Consider the following 15,379-nt stretch of genomic DNA (forward strand, 5'->3'; position numbering starts at 1 on the left):
TTAGACTTGGTCGTCTTGGTTGTCTTTGGTCTTGCTAATTGATCATCCAGTTTCGTTTATTGGTAATTGGATTGAAGATATTATAGAGAGCCAAACAAAGGGAACTTTTGGCTGTTTCTTGAATGTTATTTTTGTCAAACTAATAAGATTAGCGCTATAAATCGGATGAGGTGGAGTGAAACCATCTTTTTCTGCCAAGTTCACTGGCATAATTTTCATCCAACACAGACCAAACAACTCAAAGGCTGAGTATTTTAGTTGTGGTAACGTATGCAAAGCCCATAGAGCCAAATGAAACAAGCAAATCAAGTAATAGAAAAGAAGAGCCAAGAGCTGGTAACTCAGTTAGTTGACACTCATCTCTCGAAGTGGCAAGTCCCAGGTTTAAACCCGAGTACAGTGAATAACCACCATATCAAAAAAAGTAAAAAAGTTCATGGTCTATGTTCATGGGTGGTCATATGTAGAGGAAATTCATATTAAAATAAGGGGTTCACATGGATATGATCTTATTGGGTGCATGATGCAAAATCCTCTTGCTCAACTTGGGGGAAGGCATCCCGTTTACCCACACTCATGAGGGAACCCCATCAGTGCACTATCCTGAGCGTCACCATTTGTAGTGGACAAAAGTAGAGAAAGGTGATCCTTTTCTCCTCTTGTTCCTATTAACCATAGGTACCCCTTCTCTTTGTTTTAGGAGATCTTGGATTACCAGCACCTGGGACTTTGCTTACAAAATGCCGTCATTATGAGTTAAATGCTCACCACTTTATGGAAAGAGATAAAGGGACAGCTTAATATTACAATGCCCTTAAAATTTCACTTGGTAGTAACATGGACTTGCCAATGATTAATTTGCCAAACTCACCTTGAGCTAATATATTAGACATCTCATTCTGCATTCAGACTACCTATTGGAGCTAATTCTGTGGACATGCATTATTTTTTACCAACTTAGCCTCCCATCTTTAAATAACCACAAACTACCGTTTCTAGTGATCCCATGAATTTGCTGTTGAACCCTAATGTTGGCTAAAGTCTTAATTCATTAATGAGGCTTACTGCTGACTATAGAGCACTGTGTTCTTTGATAAAACATTGATGTCATTCTACTATTAATTTTCTTAGTATGATGTGCCATCTTGGGTACTTGAGAATGCTATTTCTGGTATAAGCTTTTGATGTCCAGCTGATTGGAACATCATAGAACAATCAGAACTTGTAGTTGGCTTCCATTCGTCGAGTTTGTCAATTTGCATTTATTATTATGCATTGACTAAGAAAATTGTTAATGTGATAGAATGATATTTGTTCACTTGTTGCAGGGAAAAATATCCAACTGGGTTCCTCTAGATGAATTGCTCTTGTATTTGGCACAAATAAAAACCAATTTCAAGCCTCCGTGAGGCCTGCAATGAAATTGATCTTACAATTTCTCTTCTTCTTCCCTGGCATATTGTACAGATATGCTAAAAAATGAGATGCTGACATAAGCAAGCTAGTGTAGTTACTGAAAATGCTCAAGAGAATTAAGCCTTCAGAATTTTGAATCACCTCTAGCTGCAATGAAGTTAACTGCATGCCAAAACTGATGATCTTGACTGGATATATGAACTGGCAAGCAATTTTAGAGAATGTTTAATTCAAGGAAGCAAATTAGAAAAATGAGAAAGAAGTCAAATGTAACTTAGTGGATAAAAACATTAAGGAGGCCTTATGAATGAATTTAATTAGTCAAGAGAATATCTAAAATGGAAGTTGTTGTGACATCAGTGGATAGGTTTGAAAGAATTGGTTTCAAGACAAAGGGGCATGACAATTACTCCAGTTGACTTGATCAAAATGTGGCTAAGCAGATATAAATAGTTGATTGGTTGTTGGAAATGATAAGCTCATCCATGGCAAATGTTATGATTGTGGTGCATTTGGATATTCAAAGAAGGTCATACCGATCTCAAACCTTAGCATTGTTTGTGATATAGGGTGTCCAGATAAGAGGATTCCTGTTTCTATTGCTTGTATGCAGGAAGCTAAGCAAATACATTGATAGGTCTATTTGAAGAGTCGATGCCATTTCGATGATTTAACTCAACCCGATAGGTTCAGTCATTGAATCATGATATGTTTGATGAAACTGGTTGAGATAGATTGTTGTGATAGCAACGGGATATCACAAAACCCAATTCATTATCGTAGAGTTGGAATGGGTAATGAAGCTCTAGTTGTATGTATTTAAATTGATTTTCTGTAAATCACATTAAATTTTTATATTGCTTCCTCAATCTATTTCTTGTTATTTTGCAAAAACTTGGAAGAGATGAAGGTCTTGTGACCTAAAGTTTCCATGTCAAAAATCTCCTTTTCCCAATTTTACTTATATGGGAAGCCCAAAAGCTTAAATTGATTATTTAGGTTTATTAGAGCTATCTATAAATATATTTTTCCTGCCAACTAATAAGAAACTTGAACAAGAGAACATGCTATGTTGTTATCTGCTCATGCATGAAAATGGGTCTTTTGCTCAGGATTGGATCACAAGCTTTATGATTCATATTTTCGGTTTTAGTCAGGGTCCTGACCTAGCATCAATGCTAGACATGCTTGGCTTTTGCTTGGCCCGACCTGGCCTCTGAACTAATTTGTGCATGCTGACATAGCCTGGCAAATGTCAAGCTTGGGACAAACCTGACCTGACTCAATATCAATTCCTTATCAATTCCTAGGTCTAGGTTTATTCATGCCCATGATGGCTTTGATGCTTTTGTGTGTGGTGTGTGTGTGAGAGAGAGAGAGAGAGAGAGAGAGAGACTCTAAGATCCAGGCTCTAGATCTAAGTCTTCCTAACAATGTGAGATTGCTTTGCACCGGTCTCTGGTGATAGAGGGAATAATGGGAGAGGGAATTGTGGAGTTATATATTATGTTATATTGTATTATATCATATTGCATAATGTTATATATCATATCATATATATGTATGAATGAATGGCCTTATCATGAATGGAATTGATTTGGTGTCTATATTAGTGTAGAAGGATTTGTGTAATTGCTTGGTGTGTGGTTTTTAGACCTTGGATGGTCTTGGAACGATTTGAATCTAAAGCCCAATCAATAGTGATAGTTGTCACATCACATGCAATATATCCTTTTTGGTTAGTTGCCCATATTATGAGTTTGTAATCATACTTATGGCTTTTAATTTCTTTGTTCTCATTCTGATACATATCTCGAATTTTTTTTTGGGCATAGAGTAAAATATGTTAACAAAGTAGCAACAAAATTGGTTTGTTTAGGCTTTCTGAGTCTTTTTGATGTTATGCTTTCTGTGCTTTGCTCTTGATGCAAAGTCAGTTGGGACATGACTATTATTTGTTTCCAAAACTATCTTATTTTAGTTCTGAATTCCAAAAGAATTAGATGTTCTTCACTTGATTATTGTCTGAGAAAGCCATCAGTTACTCGTTATAATTTTGTCAGTTGCCTCAGCATTGTAGTGCTTGGTGCAAATAAATTTGGTTAGTTTTGTTGTAGTGGCTCTCCATATTTCATTGCAGGAGTAGTTGAGGTACATGGCTTCCACTACAAGATGGTTCTTTTTCTTCCTTGAGTTAAGCTTTTTGGCGTGTGATGGTTATTCTCAGCCATGCCCAAACTGGTACTTCTCAGTCATTATAGTAATATTTTAGAAGTGATATTATATGTGAAGTGATATTATATGTAGTAGTACTTTTAAAGTGAATATTTGGTCATAAAATTCACCTTGTGCTTTGGCAAATTGTTTTGGAATGTCATCTTGGTGGGAAGGGAGATATTACCAAATTAGAGTTGTTTTCATCTTGATATTAAATTTCCTCAAACTTGTTAACTCACTTTGTGCTTCCTGGAAATTTTAGGAGTGTGAAGGTTGTTAATAATGCTCTATAAGAATGAAAAATGGAACTTGAACTTGAGAAGAGATTTCCAGCTAATCCTAAAGATTACAAGTTGTGCGAGGAAATTGGAGAAGGTGTCAGTGCCACTGTATACAGGGCTCTCTGTATTCCGCTTAATGAAACAGTTGCTATCAAGGTTCTTGACCTTGAGAAGTGCAATAATGACCTGGTATGTTAGCTTTTTGTTATTAAGACTTGGTATGTCAGCTTTTTGTTATTACCTGACAAAATTTGAGTGCAAAACTTATTTATGTAATGATGTTTCTTAGCCCAAGCTTTTCTTTTTACTGTTGCATTCTTCATTATCTCTTTCTTTCTTAAGAATGACCTAGCAGTTGGTTTTTGAATTAACTAGTGGTGTTTCACACTTGTTTATGCAATGATTATAATGAATTTTTAATTTTATGCTTTTCTAATGTCCTATAATGAGTGCAACCATATCTGTAACTCTCAATTGCATCACATTGTATTTCTTCAATAAATTTGGATCCTCTCTTAAAGTTGCGACAATGTTTTCACTGCAATTGTTTTTCCATGTAGTTTTAGATTTTCTAGTTATTTAGAAGTCTCTAGCAGCCAGAATGTTCTACCTAAGGCATCACACTCAATTGGGCATGTTCCACAAATCTCAAACCCACACATGCATACTAAGCGCTCCATTATGAAAGTGTTTCTAAAGTATCTGCTTCTGTGTACCTCACGAACTTTTACACTTGCTTGCAAATTCTGGCAACTAAGCTTAAAAATAAAACCATAACTAAGAATCCTTACCTAGTTGGGGTTATTTTCATTTTCATGGGTTGACCTTTCTATTATTATTTGTGGAGCCCTCCGGTTCATATAACTATAATCTATATGTTCCATTTCAATGGAGACAAACTTCTTGGTTATAATGTTTTCTCCCCTATTTTGCATGCTTAAACAAAAGAGTACTTTGGTGAATTTTTTTAATTACATATGCTGATATGCACTTGGCATGCCATAGAAGTTCATTTGGATCTTGTAAAAGGGCATGCTGTCCATAAACTCAGCTCTAATTGCTTTGAATATGAAGTTCTTCCTTTTTATAATAGTATTTAATGAAGATCTTTCTTTTGAGTCTGTGATGACTGTGTTTTACAGCTTTCCTCTTAGAGCTTGTTTATTTGTTTTTAGTTTCCTTCTTACAGGATGGAATAAGGCATGAAGTACAAACCATGAGCTTGATCAATCATCCAAATGTCCTACGTGCTCATTGCTCTTTCACAGCAAATCACAACCTATGGGTTGTGATGCCATACATGGCTGGTGGATCTGCCCTTCATATAATGAAATCTGCTTATCCAGAAGGTTTTGAGGAGCCAGTTATTGCAACCCTTTTACGTGAAGTTCTTAAAGCTCTTATTTATCTCCATTCTCATGGGCATATCCACAGAGATGTGAAGGTATCAGATTGTAATTTTTATCAATGGTGCCTTTCGGATTTTCTAGCTAATCCTTTAATGACCAAAGTGTTAGATTGATCATCATTTTTTGTTCCAGATTCTACATCTTAATTTATTTACATAATTCACATGGAATGATGGGGGGAAAATAATAACAGCATTTTAATTGGTCCACCTTATTATACTGGGTGAATCCTTTCCCATCGAGGAGTTTGAGTCTATCTTTTGTTTGTTATGCAATTCTTTGGTTGTTGGAAGTGTAAGTTCTTTTGTACGGTTCATGTGCTTAAAAATTTCAAGCATGACCTAGTATGATATCATTTCTTGCCTGAGAAGTTAGATCCAAAATTTTAAATCTCATGGGATGGGGCTGTCCCGACTTTCAAATGGAACAAGACTTGCCGATGTCTTATCCTGTTTCAATATTTGGGATGGGAGATGTCCCAGGATATCTCGATTGGGATGTTGGGACGTTAGTGGGATAGCCTATCTTGATACATGCGATGGTTTCCCGTCTCGATGTCCCATGGGACGCCCCGCTGGGACTTGAATATTTGGTTAGATCCTTATCATTTAGAACAACAAAAGAATAACTAATCCCTAAAGAAGATTTTGGTTCATTCAGTGTATTATGATGTTCAAATTAAGGTTTTAATTTCTGTGAGATAGGATTATCTCGATTTTTTCATGAAATGGGATGCGCCACCATCCCACCCATCCCGACATTTGGGACCGGTGTCGTCAAAAGCGTTAGGCGTTCTTAAGGTGACCGAACCTCTAATCACCCAAGGTGCTAGGCGCTCGGTGCTCGTTCGAGGAAAGCAAAGTACTACTAGTTTAAAAGAAAGTAGCTATTTTACACCCTAATAATAATAAAAACAATAATGAAATCGCAAAAAATATTATCTTAAATCAAGAGGTTCATTCTAAAAATTAGTTCTACGCATCACAATTAGCAACAAAGTGTTATGATATACGCCTATGCATTGCAATCAATGTAAAACTAAGAAAATTTGTTCTTGAAATAAAAGAACATCAGTCAAAGTAGAAGAGCTCTAATCTTCATTAAGATCCACTATATTATCATCTACGTTCTCATCTCCTCCATCACTAGATTTGTAGCTCTTAATCTCCTCTTCTGTTTTCTCTGAATCAGCTTCTTCCTCTTCAACATTTACTATTCTAGAACTTGAAGCCTTTCCGCTTGCTTTTGATCTTGCTTGTTGCCTGGTGCAAGTCCTCATATTTTCTCCTACCCCAGATGCCTCTCCCATATCACCCCATGTCAAATTATAATCATCGAACACCAAATCATCTTCTATATCTGAAGTGTTGGCACCCATCTCTCCAATTAACAATTCATTACTCTCATCAACGTCATTTAGAGAAATGAGGTCAATGATATTTCGCATATCATGATGAGCCTTAAAAGCTTGATTGTGCTTGACATATACTAGATCATGCAATCTTTGATGCTCAAGCTTGTTTCTCTTCTTAGTGTGGATATGATATATGAGGTTAAGAATGAAATTAATATTTGAATATTTCTACTTACTATACTAGTTACTAGATATTGAAATTTTTTTAGTTTGAGAAATACAAGTCTTAAAATGTACTTACATGCTCAAACACGCGCTAATTATGTTCACAACTAGCTGCACTGCAAGTTGAACTCAAAATTATCACAGCTAATTGTTGCTGATTTGGGGCTGAATTTCTAAATAAACTTCATCACTCAGCTGCAAACTTATAAGCAATTAGCAATCACTTGTCTGATAGAAAGCATATTCAGATTTTAAAACAAAACAAGAACATGATTACCTGGAGCTTCTGTGTTTCTTGATCTAACTGCCATAGGGATGCCAAAGAGACCCTCACGTTTCTTATATAGCAACAATTCAGCTATAATTTTATCTTGCACATCGATACTTGGGATTAATCTTTGTATACACTGGTACAACCTGTTAGTAATTTCTTCATCATATTCAATAGTTGGATTGCCATAAAAGAACTTTGAGTTTAAGAAGTGACCTGCTGCATGTAATGAACGATGTAATTGACATTCCCATCTTTTGTCAATGATTGAAAATGTATCTTTATACTTCTCTTCGTTGCCATTGAAGGCCTATTGGATGGCTTCCTTAGCTCTATCCATAGGTTCATATATGTATCTCATGGCTAGCCTCTTCTCATTGTCAACAAGTTGAAGAACTCTAACAATAGGGCCCATAACCTTAAGGATGTAAAGCATAAGGTTCCAAAATGAAGGCATCAAAACAATCCCAACTGCCATTTTTCTCTTTGCATCTGTAGTCCATTTACTTTTCACCCATTATTTTGATGTGAACATGTTTCTAAGATTGTGCTTTTGCTTATGGACCCGTTGTAATGTGAAAAAAGTTGTTGCAAATGGAGTGACTCTATATCTAACCAATTTTTTTTTGCTTGTAAATTATCTTATCATATTCAAAGTACCAATGTGGTTGTATATAAAGCCAATAAGAAATATTGCTCTCTTTAGTGTCCTCTTGATTTGTGAAATCGTCCCAATATCTTCCATCAAGAAATCTATGTAATGAGTTGCACATGGAGTCCAATACAAATGTGGTCTCTTTGCTTCTGGTAACTTGCCTAATGCCAAAGGGAAAAAAATACTATTGTCACCATATGTTGCTATAAATTAATATGAATAATCAAAATATAAAAGTAAAAAAAAAGTAATGATAAATTTTTAACTATAGATACTCATCAATTGCCACAAAATTACTTCCATTGTCAGTTACCGTTTGAACAACATTTTTCTCTTCAATTTGTTCCACAAAGCTATCGAGTAACTCAAATGTTTTGTCTCCAGTTTTCATAAAAAATGATGCATCGAGAGATTCCATAAACATTGTTTCTAATGGATAATTCACTAAGAAATTAATCAAGAATCTTTTATCTTCTATCAGTCCATTTGTCCATGAGTCAGATATAATAGAACAACCATGCTTTGCCCATACATCCTTGTGGCCCTTCAACAAATCGTTTTAGTCTTATTCTTTTTTAAGTAGTGGAATTCTCAATTCATGATAGTATGAGGGTTTCAAACTCAGACCATACCTCCCAATAGCTTCGACCATCCACTTGAAGCTATCTAAACGGGCATCATTGAATGCTATACCTGCTTGATAAGAAAAAGGGCTATATATTGAATTGTTCGATCTTTCACCTTTTTATCACATGCATCATTTATATTTGTTTACTTAAGTTTGCCTTCTTTTCTTGCTTGAACAACTTTTTCCGGCTTTTGAATCATAAACATATCCATGGGGCCTTTTTTTTTTTTTTTTTTTGCGAAGCCTTGGTCTTTTTATTACTTTCCATTTCTATTTCAATTTTTCCACCCACTCTTTTACCACTGAAATTCAGTTCATGCACTTCATCTTCTTCATCAACATCATCTCCTATTCCAAAGTCATCATAATCAGGCAATGATCAAATGATTCAATCTTCTGTGCTTACTCATTCATATAACTTTCTAATTCTTTCTTAACTTTAGGAGGACATTTTTTGCATGCTACTGCATTTTTGAACTTCCCCACTTGATGTTGTATTTTGTCCGAGATATTCTACCTTTAACTATTTTATCACAAAATACATAAGTCACAAAATTCGGATCCTTTGGATCTTTCAAATAGTTATATTTCCAACAAGGTTCTTTTTTGTTATTGCTTGAAGGCCTTTTTGTTGCCATTCTTTTTCTTTGTCCTAAAAAAAAAAGAATTCTAGATATGTAATCTGAATTCTAAATTAAAAAAAAAAAATACAGCATAGAGCAACAAAATATGAACCAAAAATAGAGAATCACAAGAAAAAAAAGTACAGCATTGGCAGCCCAATAGCATAGTGAGAGTAGGAAACCAAAAAATAAAAATAAAAAAATAAAAGGAGAGAGAGGAAGTATAGGCTTGCTGGCTGCTGCCTAGAGAAACAGAAAAAAACAGCTCGATAGCATGTAGAGAGAGGGGTGACAAATAGATTAAGGGATATTTTTGTACATGTTGTTGGCTATTTTTTCTTTTGTTTCTCTAGGCAGCAGCCAGCGAACCTATGCTTTCTCTTTTTCCTTCTATTTTTTTATTTTTTTTGGTCTCCTACTCTCACTATGCTGTTGGGCTGTCGATGCTGTTTTTTTTTTTTTTTGCTTGTGATTCTCTATCTTTGGTCCATATTTTGTTGCTCTATGTTGTGTTTTTTTTTTAAATTTAGGATTTAGATTACATATTCTAGAATTCATTTTTTTAGGACAGAAAAAGAATGGCAATAGAGATGCCTTCAAGCAATAACAACAAAGAATCTTGTTGGAAATATAACTATGTGAAAGATCTAAAGGATCCCAATTCTGTGACTTATGTATTTTGTGAAAAAACAGTTAAAGGTGGAATATCTCGAGCAAAACAACATCAAATAGGAAAGTTCAAAAATGTAGTAGCATACAAAAAATGTCCTCCTGAAGTTAAGAAAGAATTGGAGAGTTATATGATGAGAGAAAAGCACAAAAGATTGAATATTTTGGATCATTGCTTGATTATGATGACTTTTGAATTGGAGATGATGTTGATGAAGAAGATGAAGTGCATGAACTGAATTTCAGTGGTAAAAGAGCGGGCCCAAAATTGGAACGGAAATAGGAAGTAATAAGAAGATCAAGGCTTTGCAAAAAAAAGGCCTCCATGGATATATGTATGATTCAAAAGTCAGAGAAAGTTGTTCAAGCAAGAAAAGAAGGCAAACTTAAGTAAACAAATATAAATGATGCATGTGATAAGAAGGCAAGAGCTTGAACAATTCAATACATAGCCCTTTTTTTGACCAAGCAGGTATAGCGTTCAATGATGCCGTTTAGATAGCTTCAAGCGGATGGTCAAAGCTATTGGGAGGTATGGTCCGAGTTTGAAACCCCCATTCTATCATGAATTGAGAGTTCTACTACTTAAAATGGAGTTAGACTAAAATGATTTGTTGAAGGGTCACAAGGATGGATGGGCAAAGTATGGTTGTTCTACTATGTCTGACTCATGGACTATTAGAAGACAAGATCCTTGATTAATTTCTTAGTGAATTGTCTATTAGAAACAATGTCCATGGAATCTCTTGATGCATCATCTTTTATGAAAACTGGAGACAAAACATTTAAGTTTGATAGTTTTGTGGAATGGATTGGAGAAAAAAATGTTGTTCAAGCAGTAACTGACAATAGAAGTAACTTTGTGGCAACTGATGAGTACCAATGGTTAAAAATTTATGATTACTCTTTTTTTACTTTTATATTTTGATTATTCATGTTAATTTACAGCAACATATGGTGGCTATAGTTTTTTTTTTTTTGGCATTAGGCAAGTTACTAGAAGCAAAGAGACCACATTTGTAATGGACTCCATGTGTAGTTTATTACATAGATCTCTTGTTGGAAGATCTTGGGAAGATTCCACAAATCAAGACGACACTAGAGAGAGCAATATTTCTTTTTGGCTTTATTTACAACCACATTGGTACTTTGAATATAATAAGGCAATTTACAAGCAAGAAAGAATTGGTTAGGTACAGAGTCTCTTCATTTGCAACAACTTTTCTCACATTACAACGGGTCCATAAGCAAAAGCACAATTTTAGAAACATGTTCACATCAAAGCATTGGGTGAAAAGTAAATGGACTAGAGATGCAAAGGGAAAAATGGCAGCTGGGATTGTTTTGATGCCTTCATTTTGGAATCTTGTGGTTTACATCCTTATGGTTATGGGTCCTCTTGTTAGAGTTCTTCGACTTGTTGACAACGAGAAGAGTCCAGCCATGGGATACATATATGAAGCTATGGATAGAGCTAAGGAAGCCATCCAAAAAGCCTTCAAAGGCGATGAAGAGAAGTATAAAGATACATTTTCAATCATTGACAAAAGATTGGAATGTCAATTGCATCGTCCATTGCATGCAGTAGGTCACTTCTTAAACCTAGAGTTCTTTTATAGTAATCCAGCTATTGAATATGATGAAGAAATTACTAATAGGTTGTACCAGTGTATATAAAGATTAATCTCAAGTATGGATGTGCAAGATAAAATTATAGCTGAATTATCACTATATAAGAAACGTGAGGGTCTCTTTGGTATCCTTATGGCAGTTAGATCAAGAAACACAAAAGCTCCAGGTAATAATATACTTGCTTTGTTTTAAAATCTGAATATTCTTTCTATTAGACAAGCAAGTGATTGATAATTGCTTATAAGTTTGCAGCTGAGTGGTGAAGTTTATTTAGAAATTTAGCCCCAAATCTGTAACAATTAGCTGTGATAATTTTGAGTTCAACTTGCAGTGCAGCTGGTTGTGAATGTAATTAGTGCGTGTTTGAGCATGTAAGTACATTTTAAGACTTGTATTTATCAAACTAGAAAAATTTCAATATCTAGTAACTAGTATAGCAAGTAGAAATATTCAAATATTAATTTCATTCTTAACCTCATGTATCATATCCACACTAAGAAGAGAAACAGGCTTGAGCATCAAAGATTGCATGATCTAGTGTATGTCAAACACAATCAAGCTTTTAAGGCTCGTCATGATATGCGAAATATCATTGATCCCGTTTCTCTAAATGACGTTGATGATAGTAATGAATTGTTAATTGGAGAGATGGGTGCCAACACTTCTGATGTAGAAGATGATTTGGTGTTCGATGATGATAATTTGACATGGGGTGATGTGGGAGAGGGATCTGGGGCTTGAGAAAATATGAGGACTTACACTAGGTAGCAAGCAAGATCAAAAGCAAGCGGAAAGGCTTCAAGTTTTAGAATAGTAAATGTTAAGAGGAAGAAGCTGATTCAGAGGAAACAGAAGAGGAGATTGAGGGCTACAAATCTAGTGGAGGAGATGAGAACATAGATGGTGATATAGTGTATCTTGAGGAAGATTGGAGCTCTTCTACTTTGACTGATGTTCTTTTGTTTCAGGAACAATTTTTCTTAGTTTTACATTGATTGCAATGCATAGGCGTATATCATGAGACTTTGTTACTAATTGTGATGTGTAGAACTAATTTTTAGAATGAACCTCTTGATGTAAGATAATGTTTTTTGTGATTTTATTATTGTTATTATTATTTTTTGGGCGTAAAGTAGCTACTTTCTTTTAAATTAGTGGCGCTCCTCTTTACTCAGGCGAGTACCTCGAGCAATAAGAGATCTTGTTGCCTTAGGAGCCCCTAGTGCTTTTGACAACACTGATGGCAAAGAAAGTTGTATGAAAGTTAACCATTAACTGAGTAAGGTTTACAAGAGGATTGTAATTGCAGTTGGGTTAAGAGTTCTTAAAATTCTTCACTAAGATTAGCATGTTAGGCTGAAGAAACTTTATCTCTGGAAAATATTAATTTGCTGCTAGTTCAAAGACTGTAATATTTGACTTGTGAGTTCTTTTCCATTCTTTTTACATGATAATTTGATATGCTTTTGACATAGATCAAGGAGAGACAACCTTCGAAGTGTCAAACTTCAAATTAACTTGACCAGATGTTTAATGTGGTATTTGAATACCCCTGCAACAAGCATATTAATCTGTTTTTATATGCTTACAATATCCTTTGTGTCAGGTTTGGTTTCTGATGACATTTCACACATCTAGTTAACATATATGGCTGGCTGTAATGCAGTTGTTCTTGTCACTAGTTATCAACTTTTGTCATCTATGTGAAACAGTTCTTCATTTATGAAATTTACTGTCAAAGCATTTGTATCAATCCACTGTAGCTTTGTTTGTTAATGAAGGTTGTGTGATCTGTTGGCTTTCAAGCAGATGGGCATTAGGAACTATAACCAAAGAGTTGCTCTCAGATTCTCTCAATTTTAGTGTAAGCTTTGGTAAACTGTGCAATTGAGCAACCATGATGGCATCAGTAAATTCTTTTGATAGATTGTGAAAAAGGGTTCACAAAGCAGAATCCAAAAGGATGGGATTAGGCTTGTAGATTGCTCTTCAGTAAGATATTAATATTGTATCTTCATTCAGGCTATTTATGGTGGAGACTGCCAAATTTTCCCTGAACCCATATAAGCATCTCTAATTCTGTTAGTGCCAGAGTAGGATTATATATATGTTAAAGTGATACTAATGAGTTTATCCTAGAAATTGGGTTCTTTATTGAACATTGATTTAACAAGGATTATCTACCCAGGTCCCTCTAGCTACCTGGTTAGTGGTATGTCTAACTGCCAGATGTTGACCGGGTCAAAAGGTTGGATGAAAAGGTGAAAACAGACTTGATCAAGCACTATGAATTATCTTGGCATGCTCGTCTATCTATATGATCATAGTCGTAGGATTTTTAAACTGAATATTCATGCTCTTTGAAATATTTTTATTTCACCAAATTTAATTTTGGCCTGCTTTTTCTGGTAGTGTTTTAGATATCCATATTGGTTCTGTTTTTTTCAGGCTGGGAATATCTTAATTGATGTTAATGGAGCTGTTAAGCTAGCAGACTTTGGGGTCTCAGCTTGCATGTTTGATACTGGAGATAGGCAACGGTCAAGAAATACCTTTGTTGGGACTCCTTGCTGGTGCTTCTCCATTTTTACACATTTTGCAATCTGATTTTGCATTTCAGATTGTCTATTTTGAACTTGGAATAATGGCTTGATAATTCTTTCATTGGCTTCTATTTTTTGTATAATCAGATGAGTTATGAATACCGGTTTGACTTGTTGAAACTTGCCTATTTTTATGTTTCTCAGGATGGCTCCTGAAGTAATGCAGCAGCTACATGGATATGATTTTAAGTGAGTGGTGACTATCTGGTAGTGATATGAGAAGCTATGAAACTGCAATATGTTGAAGAATTGTTCCTTAATCAATTTCTTTCTGTTTTTTTTGGTTCATTCTGCATATTCTAAACAGAGCAGATATTTGGTCGTTTGGCATAACTGCACTAGAACTTGCCCATGGTCATGCTCCATTTTCCAAGTATCCTCCAATGAAGGTGCATTTTTTGTAAATTAATCTTTAGAAGGCATATCCTTTTAGGGTCATGCGTTGATCTTATGCAACAAGCATCCGATTTGATGATTGCAGGTGTTGCTTATGACCTTACAAAATGTGCCTCCAGGTCTTGACTATGAAAGGACAAAAGATTCTCAAAGGTTTGTTGTCTTCATTAAAATTATGATAAAAAACAAGTCTTGAATAATGTTTTGGAAGTTAAAATTTTATGATAAAGAATATCTTTTGAACAATGTTTTGAAGGTGTTTTGTCTTTGTAGTCCTTCAAAGAGATGGTAGCTACCTGCTTAGTGAAGGATCCAAAGAAGCGTCCCACTTCACAAAAGCTTTTGAAGCATCCTTTCTTCAAGCATGCTCATTCAAATGAATATCTTGCACGGACTATTCTTGATGACCGGTCTCCACTTGGTGATCGTTTTAGGGCATTGAAGGTTTAAATTTGATTTCTTTTAAGGTGAAACTGCTTCTATACTTTTTTTTTTTTTGGAAGCCTAACTTGTCCGGTCCCTAGGGAAAAGAGGCCAATTTTTTCCTACAGAATAAGCCTGTATCTGCTGATAAGGAACAATTGTCACAGGTAGACAACCAAATGCACTTGCATTTATTTTTTTATGAAATTAAGTCATCCAGACATGAGAATCATAGAACATCTTACTTAGGGTCCCTTGATATTGTTGAGATAAATACAGCTAATAGGTTGCAAATATATGCATAGCACATTCTTTTGGCTGCTTTATATCTTTTAAAGATCATGTGAAAGATATTATCTGTCAAATGTGTCTAAATGTATCATGTTATTATGTGCGACTTTGAACTTGTTTCTCTATCTTATGAAGCAGGTTCAATTCTTCTATCTTGGAACTTTTTTAGGGAGTCTGATGTTCAGCTTCTGAACTAAATCAAGTGGCAAAAAATTGGTTGTTTCTCTAAATCAAAAAATTACTTTGAATGAAGCATATTATTGCTAGGTTGTTCTTTACTGTCAAA

The 15,379-nt window shown here is 35.0% G+C and overlaps 1 protein-coding gene across 1 annotated transcript in view; it reads left to right on the plus strand.

Annotated features, from left to right (window-relative positions):
- The first annotated feature begins 1,328 nt into the window (after positions 1-1,328).
- Positions 1,329-15,379, plus strand: part of LOC105058732 (serine/threonine-protein kinase BLUS1) — a 29,044-nt gene continuing 14,993 nt past the window's right edge. The window contains 10 exon segments of the mRNA XM_073249143.1: positions 1,329-3,657; positions 3,896-4,103; positions 5,104-5,358; positions 13,829-13,953; positions 14,128-14,172; positions 14,291-14,372; positions 14,465-14,510; positions 14,513-14,532; positions 14,653-14,823; positions 14,904-14,969. Coding sequence (XP_073105244.1) covers positions 3,936-4,103; positions 5,104-5,358; positions 13,829-13,953; positions 14,128-14,172; positions 14,291-14,372; positions 14,465-14,510; positions 14,513-14,532; positions 14,653-14,823; positions 14,904-14,969 — 978 coding nt within the window. The 5' untranslated portion in view covers positions 1,329-3,657; positions 3,896-3,935.

This window comes from Elaeis guineensis, chromosome 15 (assembly GCF_000442705.2).
Source record: "Elaeis guineensis isolate ETL-2024a chromosome 15, EG11, whole genome shotgun sequence".
In the NCBI taxonomy this organism is placed as follows: Eukaryota; Viridiplantae; Streptophyta; class Magnoliopsida; order Arecales; family Arecaceae; genus Elaeis; species Elaeis guineensis.